Source organism: Colossoma macropomum, unplaced genomic scaffold (assembly GCF_904425465.1).
Source record: "Colossoma macropomum unplaced genomic scaffold, Colossoma_macropomum, whole genome shotgun sequence".
In the NCBI taxonomy this organism is placed as follows: Eukaryota; Metazoa; Chordata; class Actinopteri; order Characiformes; family Serrasalmidae; genus Colossoma; species Colossoma macropomum.
Genome location: NW_023494809.1, coordinates 9,391,011 through 9,406,744, shown reverse-complemented (window position 1 = coordinate 9,406,744; position 15,734 = coordinate 9,391,011). Strand labels below are relative to the sequence as shown.

The 15,734-nt window shown below is 39.4% G+C and overlaps 1 protein-coding gene across 1 annotated transcript in view; it reads right to left on the bottom strand.

The window, feature by feature from the left end:
* The window catches only part of col28a1b (collagen, type XXVIII, alpha 1b), a 34,798-nt gene extending 22,005 nt beyond the window's left edge, over window positions 1-12,793 (bottom strand). Inside the window, 10 exon segments of the mRNA XM_036558561.1 lie at window positions 2,305-2,349; window positions 2,434-2,478; window positions 4,189-4,215; window positions 4,302-4,346; window positions 5,904-5,957; window positions 6,049-6,108; window positions 6,220-6,240; window positions 10,171-10,736; window positions 12,126-12,314; window positions 12,693-12,793. Coding sequence (XP_036414454.1) covers window positions 2,305-2,349; window positions 2,434-2,478; window positions 4,189-4,215; window positions 4,302-4,346; window positions 5,904-5,957; window positions 6,049-6,108; window positions 6,220-6,240; window positions 10,171-10,736; window positions 12,126-12,252 — 990 coding nt within the window. The 5' untranslated portion in view covers window positions 12,253-12,314; window positions 12,693-12,793.
* Between the last annotated feature and the right edge of the window lie 2,941 nt (window positions 12,794-15,734).

Below are 15,734 nucleotides of genomic sequence, written 5' to 3'. Positions count from 1 at the left end.
GGAAATAAATAATAAAACAAAACATTTTAGAAAAGCAATGTTGAAAACTGCTTTTTCCTACAATTTTGGATATATCACACTATCAAATAGTGAGTTTTGCCTAAATAATAATGTGAGAGTTTTCTTTTCCAAACGACTGTTAAAAACACAAATTGAAAGTCTTTGGTTGAGTAATCTCTGCTTTACTGAGGGTACTATTTACTTTGTGATTCTTGTGCTGTGGCTTCTGTCTGCTGTGGTTTATGTGTGTGCTGTAGCGGAAATGGCACACCCATTCTTTGATGTACTGCACACAGCTAAGATGTTATGCTCAAAATCGTACAATTCCCAAACGACCTGCGCTCAGTGAAATTAAACAGGGATTTCATAGTATCACATAGATCCAAATGCACCCAGCACAGAAATAAAGTTCAGCTCATCCCACCAGACGAAATGCGTTTCAAAACAGAAAGTCAAAAATAACTAGATATGCATTTCCTGTAGGGAAATACCAGTGCTTGCAATGCAAAAAGCAAAAAATGAGCAATAGAAAAAGAAAAAATTAAAGATAAGAAAGACATTCAAGATAGATAGATAGAAGGAGAGTTGTAGAGTGATAAAGTGATAGAGGAATAGGGGGCGGTTGCTAAGGTGTTTCTATGTAGTACCTAGGTGGTTGCTAAGGTGTTGCTAGGCAGTTGTTAATGTGTTACAAGAAGGTTGCCAAGGTGTATCGGGTGGTTGCTAACATATTGCTAGGTGGTTGCTAAGGTATACCAGGTGGTTGGTATGGTGTTGTTAGAGGGTTGCTGAGGTGTTGCTAGGTGGTTGATAAGGTGTTGCTAGGCAGTTGCCAAGGTCTCCCAGGTTGTTGCTAATGTGTTGCTAGGCAGTTGCTATGGTATAGGGGTTGGTTGCTAAGGTGTTGCTAGGAGGTTGCCTTGATGTATGAGCCGTTTACTGAGTGGTGGTTAGGCGGTTGCCAAGTTGTTGCTAGGTGTTGTTGAAAATGAATGGTGGTCTATGGAAGAACTGAGAGATGAAAAAACAACACATGGAGGAGTGCAGGTCAGTATGGCTGTGGATTAGAGCTTGAGGACCTGCCCTGAGGGAGTACATGCAGTTTGGCGACTGCTGGACAAAAGATAGAAGGATAGATAGATAGATAGATAGATAGATAGATAGATAGATAGATAGATAGATAGATACCTTCAAGTGGAACCTAAAGTTAGACTGCTTACTGATCAGCTTCATATTAGGCCTCTCTGATATTTCCACCCAGGTTTGTATAATACAGGTGCCAATTCAGTCAGTTCAGGAAATGAAAGCATGCTATTTATGACTAAATATATTAATTTGATCCGTCAAAAAAGGAAAAACTGCCAAATATAGTCTAATTGAGATTGCATAATGATATTGGACCCAATTCATCTGATTCAAAATGATCAGTATCCGTCAGATGTTGAATGTTTAGTCGATGCTATGTTACCGCGGTAAAATCTCTGCATTTTACTGCATTTATAACACAATAGAAACAAATGCTTTATTTGTAATATAGGTAGTCCCCATTTCTACATTGTATAAATGTATCGGATATCAGCATTGACCTGCAATTCTCATATTTGTGCATCCTTAATTCTTTGGAAAAACAATGAATAAAACATTCTTATGGGTAAAAAAGTTTTTTTGTTTTTTTTTTACATTTTTCCGCCATCTGAAGGAAATTAATCATCAGCTGATGTTAACAACATGGCAATAAATATCATAAAGTGAATATTTATAGTTTATAGGCAACAAAAAGAACAGAACAGTGTATCTCAGTCGAAAGAAATCAGAGGCCTCTTTGCTGATGCCTCAGGACCCCAACTCTCCAGGGTCAAAGCAGGACCAGGCTACGGCAAACTGTCCCGACATTAATCCAAGCGCACAAAGTCTGCCTCGGAAAAAGAATAATATCCTGCAAGCTTGGATTCCCTGCTTTAATATGCTCATTGGCACAGGATTAAGAGTGATCCTCCACTCACATTCCATAAGTGCAGGGTGGAGAATGAGAGTGATTACCATGTTTAATTAACTATTGTTGGTATATCAGCTGTAGCATAATACCAACCAGTGGTCACCAATTTATTATACAGAGACTCATGTAGAGTAGCAAGAGTTATAAATGCTATGTTTGTTGAATAAAAATAACACAACTCACTGAACGATCCCATACTGATAGTAGTAACCATGAATACCATATAATGCCATACAACCTGACGCCAAACAACCACACCAGTGCCAGGAAAGAAAATTGCTTAGTGACAATTTTAGAGTATACTGTGCCTGTTCTCCTTTGGTGCCTCGTGGTCCTGGAGGTCCTTCAAGTCCCTGCAAAACACAGTATCTTGCCTCAGTGATCTACCAGAACATAATTTTGAATTATGGCCTTTGACATAGTATAGAGACACATACCTTCTCTCCTTTTTCTCCCGGAGCTCCACATTCTCCTCTGTCACCCTAAAACACAACTCAGAGCTTCCATGACTGCATAACTTACACATTTCTGAACACTTATGCTTAATGGGGACTTCACCAACTCGAGACACAAATGTTTTGAGTGAGGAGAACTTGGCAGGAAAAAGATAAAAATGTTGTATCTTAAGGTTCATGATTATGCTTTCTGGTGTCAAGCAAGTGGAACCAAAAGACTACCACATGTTCTGGTTTCATCTTGAACCTTCTATAGTGCTGCTTTTTAGCTTTAAGTTTGGCCCTTGACAGACAGTGGCTGCTTGTGTAAAATATGTACAAAATGTTATGTTGTACAGGTCCGCGCAGGACTGTTTTTTCAGTCCCGCAGCCACTTCTGCAGAAAATCGGAATTATTTGTCCTGCTCCCGACGCAACCAAAACGTTTTGTCCTGCCCCCACAGCTCCGGCAAGGCAAACTGACATCCAATATCCGACTTAGTCTATTCATAAATCCATTATTCTCTGCTGAAATAACACGGCAGTCATTTTTGTTGTTTTGCTGGGCAGCTGTGGCCATCAGACTGAAGGCTCCACCATCTCTGTAAGCTACAAAAATTTGTGTGTTGTTCATGTGAACGGTTGCTTCGCAACTCTTTAGAATGACTTCCTTCATTTTAATTGTTTACTGTTATCAATTTACACTGTTTATATATATGATTCAAAGATTGTTCTACTTTATTCAGACCATTCATTAATTTGCACGATTTTGCTTCATGCATGCTTCGTCCCACTCCCAACCTGGAACCTGCTGCTACTGAGTGCTGATTGGTTAGCATTACTGCTACTGAGTGCTGATTGGTTAGCTTTGCTGCTACTAAGTGCTGATTGGTTAGCATTACTGCTACTGAGTGCTGATTAGTTAGCTTTGCTGCTACTGATTGGTTGGTATCAATGCTACTGTGTGGTGATTGGTTGGCATTACTGCTACTGAAAACTGATTGGTTACCGTTACTGCTACTGAGTGCTCATCCGTTAGCATTCCTGCTTCTGAGTGCTGATTGGTTGGCATTACTGCTACTGAGTGCTGACTGGCTGGCATTACTTCTATTGAGAGCTGATTGGTTAGCCTTACTGCTACTAAATGCTGATTGGTTGGCATTACTACTACTGAGTGCTGATTGGTTGGTATTACTGCTACTGGGTGCTGATTGGTGGGCATTACTACTACTGAGTGCTGACTGGTTAGCATTACTGCTAATGAGCACTGATTGGTTGGTCAGCTGTTGAGCTTATTGGCTAAATGAAGTGGTTCACGCTCACTGATGTCATGAAAGCACATAAGACACTGTTACTTAAAGACATTAAAGTTAAAAAGTGTTCTGAAATTATTTACAAACTATGTTTTTGCACAAATGCCCCATAAAAACCTGTTTATTTTGGACTTGATGGACTAGATGCCCCCCGCATCTAACAAACCTCGAAGAGTCGCAGTTCTCCTCATAGTACTTTAAGCTGGTTAGCTAGCTAGCTGTTAATGAGTTAGCAACAAAAAACATGGGCTTGTCAAGTAGTTGATAGTGCAGTTTGACCTATCTTTGCTCCATTTGTTTCCAGATAGATTAAGTATACTAAAAATGTCTTCCAAGAGAAAAAGATGTCAGATGAAAGAGTAGTGAAGTCCTCCTTTAAGCACACGAGAAGCACATAGATCTACAAGGAAGAAACAGCGCTTACTTATTGAGTAGAAACTCTTACCTTATCACCCTTAAACCCAGGCCATCCCTGTGGATAAAAACACATAAACAAGGGTGTGTGCAGAGACAGCAGCATATGAGGTCAGTGACATTAAAAGTGGATCTGTGATTTACCTTAGGTCCCTCCACTCCTGGTTCGCCAGGAGCTCCAGGTTCTCCCTAAAGATAAAGATGAATTTCATTAAAGGATTTAAGTCTCGCTCTGGTGCAATGTCTTAAAACTAAGTCCGTTAAATGGACTCTCTGGCCAAAGTCCTTTCATCTGCTGTAAGCATTATTCGCATCGTACAGCAGTGCCGCAATAATATAAAGGGAGGTTTTCCAGTTTGAATTCTACAATACCAAAACTCTGTTCTGATATGATTAACCTTTGAAACACTACAACTGTATGGGGTGGATTTTTAGGAGTGGGCTGTTTCTTCATTAGCTGGTAAATGCAAAACAAAATCTATTCTTTCTCTCAGTTCTGGGTAAAACTGTCCTTGTGTCCATTTTGTGCTGAAAATAGACAGAATTGCTGCTCTCTTTACCATTTTGTTTGACGACTGAGGTAAAATATTAACGCTAGCTTAGTTTATTAGCCTGTGGATCAATGGCTAGGCTAGCAGTCAGGACTGATTTACTAGCTTTTTTATTGTGGCTTTTTTATGGTCATCTTTGTGGAGAGGTGTGAACTGTTTTGACTCCACATTGCTAACTAGCAGCTCAATGCAGATTCACAACGCTTCACACACAGAGAGACAACAGCTTCTTTGTTAATCTGACAACAGAGTTACCTTTCAACGTGGAATGATGTCAGAAAAAAACCTGTTATAGCTGAAATCCTTGTGTACTAAATGCAACTAAATGAAGACTTGCCACTTGAACATCACTGGTTGCTACTGCAGGCTCTATTTAACTGGTTTACACTTTATATTCTCTGTAACCGAACTATATTCTGCCTTCACTAGATGGTCAGCAGGTAGCTAATTGGCTAACAGGCTACTCCAATAATATTCAAAAGCAGGCTTCAAATTTAGACCTTTCTAGAAGAGTCTCAGTAAAACTGCATATAGAATACAGAATATCTTACATGCATTACAAGCTTCACATGCTTGTGTTATGCTAGAATTGGCATCAAATGGTATTACTAGCTTGCTACAAACAACAGAAATTAGCAACATGCTAGCAGCTAATTGGTCAATGCAAGGCTGCTTGTGAAACAACTTACAAGGTTTCTGCATAAAACACTGCTATGTAATGACATACAGCTGGCAGATCTTCATGATTTTACGACTGTACCAGGTTCACAGCATAAACAAAACTAAGGGGTTTATGTCAGTACATTTGTATATGTAGAATGACAGAGTTAAATTGAACTGAATTGCACTTCTGTAAAGGATGTGTTCACTTTTTTTTTTCTTAGAAAATCAACAAAACGTTTAATTTGACCAGGGGCGCCCAAACTTTTGACTTATATTGTAGCAGTTCCTCCAGAATTTAGGACACCATCCACTTTATACGAATATGAATACTTTATATGAATATGAATATCGTCACATCATTGCACATAAAACACACCCCTACATCTGTTGAATGATGTCATTGGTCATTCAAATATTTGCCGCCAGATTAATAACTAGAATGATTTATATGTGACTTAGAAGCACAAAAAGATGAAGTAACCTCCTGAAATATACTAATATTTCAATGTTATGCTCATTTTTTCCGGCTCACCCTTGCCCCTTTTATACCAGGCAGTCCTTCATAACCCGGATCTCCTTTTTTACCCTGCACAAGACACAAACAAACAAGATTTTGTCAAGAGCAGCTTTGGTCATCATTCTGCTGTACAGAAATGACCACAACTTTGATGACTCACAGGGCTTCCCGGAGGTCCTCTGTCTCCTTTCTCACACAAACATGTTTGGAGTCGTGGACACTGGAACATGACGTCAGAAAACAGACTGTGACAGCGGCAATTAGCAAGCGATGCTGTATAATTTTATTTTGTTCTTATATCACATGGGACGTTATACTTTAAAATACTTACTTCATTATTTGCGACTGTTTTCTGAAAAAAAGGAGACAACGATTAATATATATTTTGGTACTTTTTCTACTCCATCACGAGTCCAAACTTCTGCCCAGGACTGTTTTTGTTTCTAATGCAAAACATAATGCAATATTTTATTCAGATCAGCTGTTGCTATGATATCCCAGGTGGTTGTTAGTTTGTTACTAGGCCATAGCTATGCTATCCCAGGAGACTGCTAAGGTGTTGCTAGCCATTGCTATGGTACCCCAGGAGGTTGCTAGGGTGTCGTGAGGCCATCGCTCTGGTATCCCAGGTGGTTGCTAAGGTGTTGCTAGGCCATTGCTATGCTATTCAAGGTGGTTGCTAAGGTGTTGCTAGGCTATTGCTATAGTGTCTCAGGTGGTTGCTTAAGTGTTGCTAGGCCATTGCTGTGGTATTCCAGGAGGTTGATAGGGTGTTGCTAGACCATTGCTATGTTGTCCCAGGTGGTTGCTAAAGTGTAGCTCAGCCATTGCTATGGTATCCAAGGTGGGTGCTAAGGTGATGATAAGCTACTGCTGTTGTGCCCCGGGTGGTTGGTATTGTTTCTATGCCACTGCCATGGTATCCTAAGTGGTTGCTAAGGTGTTGCTTCGTCACTGCTATTGTGTCCCAGGAGGTTGCTAAGGTGTTACTTGGCCATTGCTAAGGTGTGCCAGGTGGTTGCCAAGATGTTGCTTGGCCATTGCTTTGGTATCCCAGGTGGTTGCTTAGGTGTTGCTTGGCCATTTCTATGCTATCCCAGGAGGTTGCTAGGATGTTGCTAGGCCATTGCTATGGTGTCCCAGGTGATTGCTAAGGTGTTGCTAGGCCATTGGTATTTTATTCTATGTGGTTCCCAAGATGTTTGCTGTGCTCTTGCTGCAGTATCCTAGATGGTTGTTAAGGTGTTACTAGGCCATTGCTATGGCATCGCAGGTGGTTGCTAAGGTGACGCTAGGCCATTGCTGTTGTCTCCTAGGTGATTGGTAAGTAGTTTCTAGGCCACTGCTATGGTATCCCAGTTGGTTGCAAAGGTGTTGCTTGGCCATTGCCATGGTGTCCCAGGTAGTTACTAAGTTGCTGCTAGGACACTGCTATAGTATCCCGGCTGGTTGCTAATATGTGTATATATGTGTGCTAGTATGTCTGTGAGTCTGTAGGTAATGTCTAAGAGGAGCAGTGTGAGTGATGTACTGTGTGACATCATTTATAACAGTTAGATTATAATTATCTCAACAGTCTACAATTTATTCCTTATGACAAAAATGTGTGTAAACGAAAACCATATGTGTGATCATTCCCAAAAGCACAAGCCCACAATTCCTGTATAGGCTCTACAATCCAGCAAAGTTTTGTGGTTTCAACTTGACAACTGGGACCCATGAAGACGGCACAAATAAGTGTAGAATAATAAAATGAAGAATGCTAAGTTGGCTTTGTTAATCATATTTCTTATTATGTTAGTAATATGATAATAACTTAAAGCAGTTCTTAGAAAGAGACATTTAGACTCTATTGGGCACAAGCAGCTCATAGTCCACACAGTGGCACAATCTAGGGCAAAATGTCCAGAACGTCCAGCCTCTCTTCAGGCCCCCAGGCGGGGTTCTTCCAATTGGAATCTTTAATACAAGCCTCCAGAATGAAGCACAATCCATGCTATTGTGGGCTTGACCTTTAATACCTAACTCGCATTTTGTTTACATGGAAACTCCTACACTGAGCGTGTAAAGCTGCTGGTGTGTGAAATGCACTTATAATACCCTTTTTTATAAACTAAACTGATAAGATAATCTGTAGCATTTTAATATTTGATATGTTCTATTAAGTTTTCTAAGGGCATTTCAATGAAAAGTTTGTGTGCTTTTCAAAAAAACACTCACAGGCTAATATTAAATATAGTGAATGAAATATAGGATATTTAATTTTGACATAGATATATATAATATATATATATATATATATATATATATATATATATATATATATATATATATATATATATATATATATATATTAATACACAGTGGTGTGCAAAAAGTGTTTGCCCCCTTCCTGATTTCTTATTCTTTTGCATGTTTGTCACACTTAAATGTTTCAGATCACCAAACAAATTTAAATATTAGACAAAGATAACACAAGTAAACTCAAAATGCAGTTTATAAATGAAGCTCTTTATTATTAATGGGAAAAGACCTACAGGGCCTTGCGTGAAAAAGTGATTGCCCCCTAAACCTAACAACTGGTTGGGCCACCCTTAGCAGCAACAACTTCAATCAAGCGTTTGCGTTAACTGGCAATGAGTCTTTTACAGCACTGTGGAGGAATTTTGGCCACTCATCTTTGCAGAATTAATGTAATTCAGCCACATTGGAGGGTTTCCTTTTTAAGTTCATGCCACAGCATCTCAATCGGATTCAGGTCAGGACTTTGACTAGGCCACTCCAAAGTCTTAATTTTGTTTTTCAGCATTGTCCTGCTGCAGAAACCAAGTGTGCTTCAGCTTGAGGTCACGAACAGATGGCCAGACATTCTCCCTCAGGATTTTTTGGTAGACAGCAGAATTCATGGTTCCATTTGCCACAGCAAGTCTTCCAGGTCCTGAAGCAGCAAAACAGCCCCAGACCATCACACTACCACCACCATATTTTACTGCTGGTATGATGTTCCTTTTCTGAAATGCTGTGTTACTTCTACGCCAGATGTAATGGGACATACACCTTCCAAAAAGTTCAACTTTTGTCTCGTCAGTTCACAGAGTATTCTCCCAAAAGTCTTGGGGATCATCAAGATGTTTTCTGGCAAAACTGAGATGAGCCTTTATGTGCTTTTTGCTCAGCAGTAGTTTTTGTCTTGGAACTCTGCCATGCAGGGCATTTTTGCCCAGTCTCTTATGGTGGATTCATGAACACTGACCTTAACTGGGGCAAGTGAGGTCTGCAGTTCTTGGGATGTTGTTGTGGGGTCTTTTGTGACCTCTTGGATGAGTCATCGCTGCGCACTTCGGGTAATTTTGGTCGGCCGGCCACTCCTGGGAACGCTCACCACTGTTCCATGTTTTTACCATTTGTGGATAATGGCTCTCACTGTGGTTCGCTGGAGTCCCAAAGCTTTAGAAATGGCTTTATAACCTTTTCCAGACTGATAGATCTCAATTACTTTGTTTCTCATTTGTTCCTGAATTTCTTTGGATCGCAGCATGACGTCTAGCTTTTGAGGATCTTTTGGTCTACTTCACTTTGTCAGGCAGGTCCTATTTAAGTGATTTCTTGATTGAGAACAGGTGTGGCAGTAATCAGGCCTGGGTGCGGCTAGGGAAATTGAACTCAGCTTTCCAAAGATGTGATAAACCACAGTTAATTTAACTGCAATCACTTTTTCACACCGGGCCCTGTAGGTTTGGATTTCTTATTCCCTTAATAATAAAGACCTTCATTTATAAACTGCATTTTGTGTTTACTTGTGTGAAACATTTAAGTGTGATAAACACACACACACACACACACACACATATATATATATATATATATATATATATATATATATATACATATATATATATATATATATATATATTTATATATACCTGCCCTGTGGTGGGTCCTGTGGACTTACAAAGTGCAGCTATATGGTAAATGGAGCTGATACCATTATTATTTATATCATTACTTAGAATTTTATGCCCTTAATATGTAAACTTATGTAGTGAGATTAAAATAATATAAGATTAAGGACAGGTAATACATTAATGTATGTCATTATTCATAAAGGCCCTGCCATAATTTGGTGGTCAGAACTCACCCAGTTGATTTCACAAATTAATTCTATCTGCTAACTTGAGATAATTATCAAATCCAGGTGTTTGGAACAGAATCCTGAGCAGGATAATTTACTTTTAGAACTGGAAGTATCCCTCTTGGATTAGAAGTTATTGCAGTTACTCACAAGCTCCTGTAGGAGTCTCCCCTCCAAATCCGGGTCATTGAGGCTGTGGAAGAACTGCTGTGCGGGGGCGCTGGCCACGGCCCTCAGCTTAGCACTGTTGTGGCTACCCTGGGCCTGGTCTGACAAGCCGATAGTGAAGAGTTTGATGCCATGGTTCTTGGCCTCGGCTGCTGCTGCGATGATGTCAGGGCTCCGGGGATGGTCAGCACCGTCCGTCATCAGTAGGGCCACCCTCACGTTCTCCTCTTTAGTCTCCTTCACAAAGAGCTCAGTTACGTTCCCGATGGCGTAGGATGAGTATGTGCCCTGGCCGATGTAGGACATGGCCTCGATGCGGCTCAGGAAACTGTCCAGGCCCCGCCAATCAGCGAAGCTCTGGACAGCAGACACAGTGCTGCTATACTGCAGGGCAGCCAGCCGCGTCTGCAGGTACCAGCCGGCTACCTGCATCTGCGTGACCTGCCGGCTAAAGGAGCGCACAAAGTCCTTCTCCTGCTGAAAGCGGAAATTCAGGGCGCTTTCCGAACTGTCCAGGAGAAAGGCGATCTCCAGTGGACACACCAGCACTGGGGATAAAAAAAAGGGACAAATAAAATGTTTTGAAGAATTATGATTGAATTGATTTACCCAAAGTTTATTATTCATTTAATAAAGAGCTGTTATCATCCACGCAGTCCATAGATGGAAACTAAGTTGATAAAAATAAAAAAAATACTAATTAAAATAGTGGCATGTGCAAAAGTTTATATAGTTTATAAGTACATAGTACTTAGTAACACCCCTTTTGGGCTGTCTTGCATGCACAGCTTGCTGAAAATCTACCCAAACGTTTTTAATGATGTTCAAGTTGGGGGACTGTAAGGGCCATTCCAAAGGCTTCAGCTTGCATTTCTTGAAGTTGTTCATGGTGGATTTTGAGGTATGTTTTGGATCATTGTCCTGTTGTAGATGCCAGCCTCTTTTATGCTTGAGTTTCTTGACAGATTGTCACATTTGCATACAAAATTTGCTGATATTTAGTAATATCCACTCTTCCATGTTTCCTGTGACACTGGCTGCACCAAAAGAACCCCAAAACATAACAGTTGGCACAGTGTTCTTTTCATCAAATGCTGCTCTTTTTTCTCCAAACATATCTTTAGGGACTGTGTGATTTCTGCAGTTATCTGATTATTTAAATAGTCATGTAAATACCATACTCCGATCTAGAGCTGGATCTTAGCTAAGTAATCAGATTTCTCAGTGCATGTACTTTTACTCTGATTTCTTTCAGATTTCTCAGTCTGCGCATGCATGAAACAGACCTGGTACCGGAAATAACTGAGCAGCCTTACTGCAAGATGGCAGCAAAACACTTTTGGAGCGACGCTGAAACCAAATACATGCTTGACAAAATGGATGATTAAAATATTCTTCATCTTCTACATAATATATGATTATATTTTCAGGTAAAGTGACTAATGTTTTTTTTAAAAAAGGCTTGGCATGAAGTTTGAATTCTAAATTACATTTTCATGTCTTCTTCTGTGAGTTTATTGGCTGGTTACAAAGCAGAAATCCGATCCGTAAAGGCACTGATCGGACACAATCTGATTTTCTGCAGTTATTGGATTGTTAAGTGCATGTAAACACACTCAATGACTCAAAACAGACTATTTTTCACAGATTAGTTTCCATATATGAAATGTATGGACTGGGAAGTAAATTATGTATTTATACGCTGCACAAAACTCTTATTTAAACATTTGTAGCTGTCTCCTGTTCCTCTGCTTGAATAAAATGTACAAAAAATATTGGTCAAAAAAAAGAAGACGAAAAAAAAGAAGCCAGCAAAAGAAAGAACATGCGTAGGATGTGATTTGTGTAACAGATGCACAAACACAGGATCAAAAACATCCCATGTAAGAGAGCAAGGCTTTAAATCTGTGTATCAAACAAAACATGACCTCATTTACCCTGCCCGTTCCTTGTAGTTAGGTTGTTCTTGTTTTCCTGCTTTTTTCTCCGCTGGCCTCTGCCTGCGTGTGAAAGGATTAACAGTGCCAAGCACAGGAGCGTCGCTCTGGACGTGTTTGCCTTCATGTCTGCACTGAGGAAGATTAGGAGTGGACGAGAACTGACCTCCAGTCACTGTCCACATGTGCCTGAAACAAATTACAATTAAAATATTTGTTAATATATATGCTTAATTTCACTGCACAACTTTGAAACAGACAAAAAAAGGCTTAACGGCAGTCTATAATCAGAGAACCATGCACTGTTAAACTTCTTCACAGTCTAATGAATCTTTAGTAAATACTGTATAAGTAATGGAAAAAAGACACATTCATTGAAATTCACGTAACAAAGTGACATTAAGTGTTGGATTGTGACTACAAATATTCTCAGGCTTTTAACTTCAAAAATACAGCTATAATATCATGTAAGTTTAAGGAAAACTACTGACAAAAGTAATGCAAGGTCAATGAAGCTATCAGAAGCATTCCACAACTCCTGAGCCAGCTATTGATTTCAGCGCTTACCTTTCAGATCATGCAAATGTGTATTTCTCCCATCAATGCTCCTGGTACATGCTCACCCTGATTGCCTCCATCTAGCTGCTGCAGAGTCCATAAAACTCCCACCCACAGCCCACTGAGTGCAGTTTTTTTCCTCACCTTTTTTCCCCCGCCCGTATTTCAACCAAGCCCCGCCCTCCTGCTCTGGGATTGGCTCTTAGCAGGTCCAGATCATCCACTTATAGGCCACTGGGCACAAATGTTGAAGGGCTTCTACAAAGCTACTTTTTTGGGTGGTCAGAGGATGTTTTATGACATCACAGCAGGTTACACGAGGGTTGTGCATCACCACGATAGAGGTGTACTCACTGCGGTGCTGGCCACATCACAGTTTTTTTTTGAAAGACTGTTTTTGAATGTTTCAACCAAGCTAATCTGGGGCTTATGGTGCACAACACTAAAACCAGGTTAGTAAGGTATGTCAGTGGTTCTAGAAACGAATCACAGTGATAAAAACTAGCAGTGGGCAATATGACAAATATATAATATTGTGATCCTTCTAGAAATTTTCATAATACATGATATGTCACGATATTTATTCTTTCAGACACATGATCTGTTGGAACAGAGAAAAAAGATCTAACAGTGCTGCATTTTAAAAAGTACTACCAAAACCTGTGAACGCAATGTTTTATATTCAGTTTTTATCATAGTGTTGCACTAAATCCAGTTAAACAGGACAACGTTTGCTCTCTTTATAATAAACAGGCAGTTGGTCAGTGTTGTACGAGTACAGACAATATACACAATATTGTAACACCTTTAATGCTGGGTGGAGGAAGGATGCCGGGGGGAGGTGTGAAGACGGAGAACTTTTTATTATTATACACTCGGCTTTTCAGCCCACAGATAAATTAAGACAAGACGCTTGCTGGGACATTTCAGTCTTTTTTCTTTCTTTCTTGTTTAGTTCAGCTCAGCTCAGTTCAGTTCAGTTCAGTTCAGCTCAGTTTGGCTCTCACGCCTTCACTGGTCACTGTGCTCGGCCACCTCTTCTGGACTTCTGGATATAACTTCTGGACATAACTGTTCATAACAAAAATGAATGACAACACCTGCAATTTTTAAAACTGAAATCGCAGAGCATCCTAAGCTAAAGTGTACTGCCATAGCCGGCATGGAAAATGTTAAACAACCATTTATTTCTTACCTTTGATGACTTTATGTGTCAGAGTTGACTGTTCACAGATCACAGCCAACAACAACACAGCAACCTTATTCTTTAACAGGCTGATATTGTTTTTTTATTTGTGTTTGGCTTTAGAAATGGGCATCTTCTACTATGGCAGGGCTTTAAGTGTCACTTTTACAAAAAAAATTACATCTTTTTTTTATACGGATTATTCTAGTGAATAGCTTCAAAGTCAGACTTAAAAACACATGTTGGACTTTTGACTTGGACTTCAGACTATATATGTGTGTATATATATATATATATATATATATATATACATATTCACACACACACACACATGTATGTATATATATATACATGTATATATACATATATATATTTAGTAGTGAATATTGCTCCATATAGAATAAACATTTACATATATTGTGTGATCAGTGACATTTATAAAATGATGAATGTTTGTATAATGTAAATATTAAAGATCCTCTCACCTGTGGCTTCACTTCCACTTGTCAGACTCCCTCAAGTCCTTCTGTCAAAGGGACCACTGTGTACACTTACTGGCCACTTTATTAGAAACCCCTCCCTCCAGCTTGCTGATGTACAGTTAGAGACTCAAACCTATATATATATAAAAGAGCATGAAAAGGCGTGAAAGAGATCACAGGTTAGAGCTGAAGCCATGCAGAATGGAACATCACTCCTTCAGAAAGAGAGGAAGATGTGGAAAGAACTTAAGAGATTGGGCATCTTGCCTGGACTTTTATGGAGGCCGATATGTGTAAATCTACACTGAGAGTCACTGGCAGGGGGCTGAGGGACACTTTTAAGTAAAAATCCATTTGCAGCTGTTGTGCAGTTGTTGTGGTGATAACTGCTCAGAGATTGTTTGGATGATGATTATGTGGCCCCCAAAAGCCCAGTGTTTCCATGACTGTTTACCATTCAAATGACACCCACTGAAATCCATAAAACACAGTGAAGTGTTTCAAGCACCACTCAGCTGCCCTCAAAATTTAAAGGTTCTCTCTTAGGCTAACATGCTCCACATGACAACCATCATAGCGTTTTAAAAGGTGTGGCTCACACACGCGTTTCTTTCTCTGGATGTGTTTAATGAACAGAGATGAGTTTCTACCCGAGTGCCATTAGATGGCGATGCGTAGCCACTAAACTGGATACTGGATTTTAAAAATGTAATACAAAGATAATGATATAAAGAAATATATATATATATATATATAATCTTCGAATAACTATCTTCTGGGGATGAACATAAATAGCTTTTCCTGCAAATTTCAGTGCACAATTTCTGTCTCTGTGTTAAACATATTGGAGAAAAAATATCAAATGTGCCATACATTAAATTCAGCAAGTAAACAGTAATTGTGCATTAAAATGTGCACTAGTGTGTTCTCTGTGAAAGATGACTTTACATATTTTCACTTAGAACAAACAAAACATGTAATTTGACCAGGAGCGCCCAAACTTTTGCCTAGGACTGTATATCAGTTCCCATTAAAAAAATGCTTGTATGATTTTTAAAAATAATTTCTTAAAATAAAGTCAAATCACAACTTCATAATATTTGTCTAAGGCCAGTGATTATGATTACTAAGAAGTAATCATAATCACTGGCCTTAAGCTACTGCTTATTGCTACATCATTTCACATATCCCACTTTTCCATCACATCATTTCACATATCCCACTTTTCCATCACATCATTGATCATACAAAGAAGTTAGAATCGATTGATTATCCCTAATTGTGACTGAATGTTGCACTCCAGAAAGAGAGAGCCAAGACAGCATAGTGTAATTCATTATGGAATCAAATCAACCATTAATGTATTTACAACTCTACGTGTGT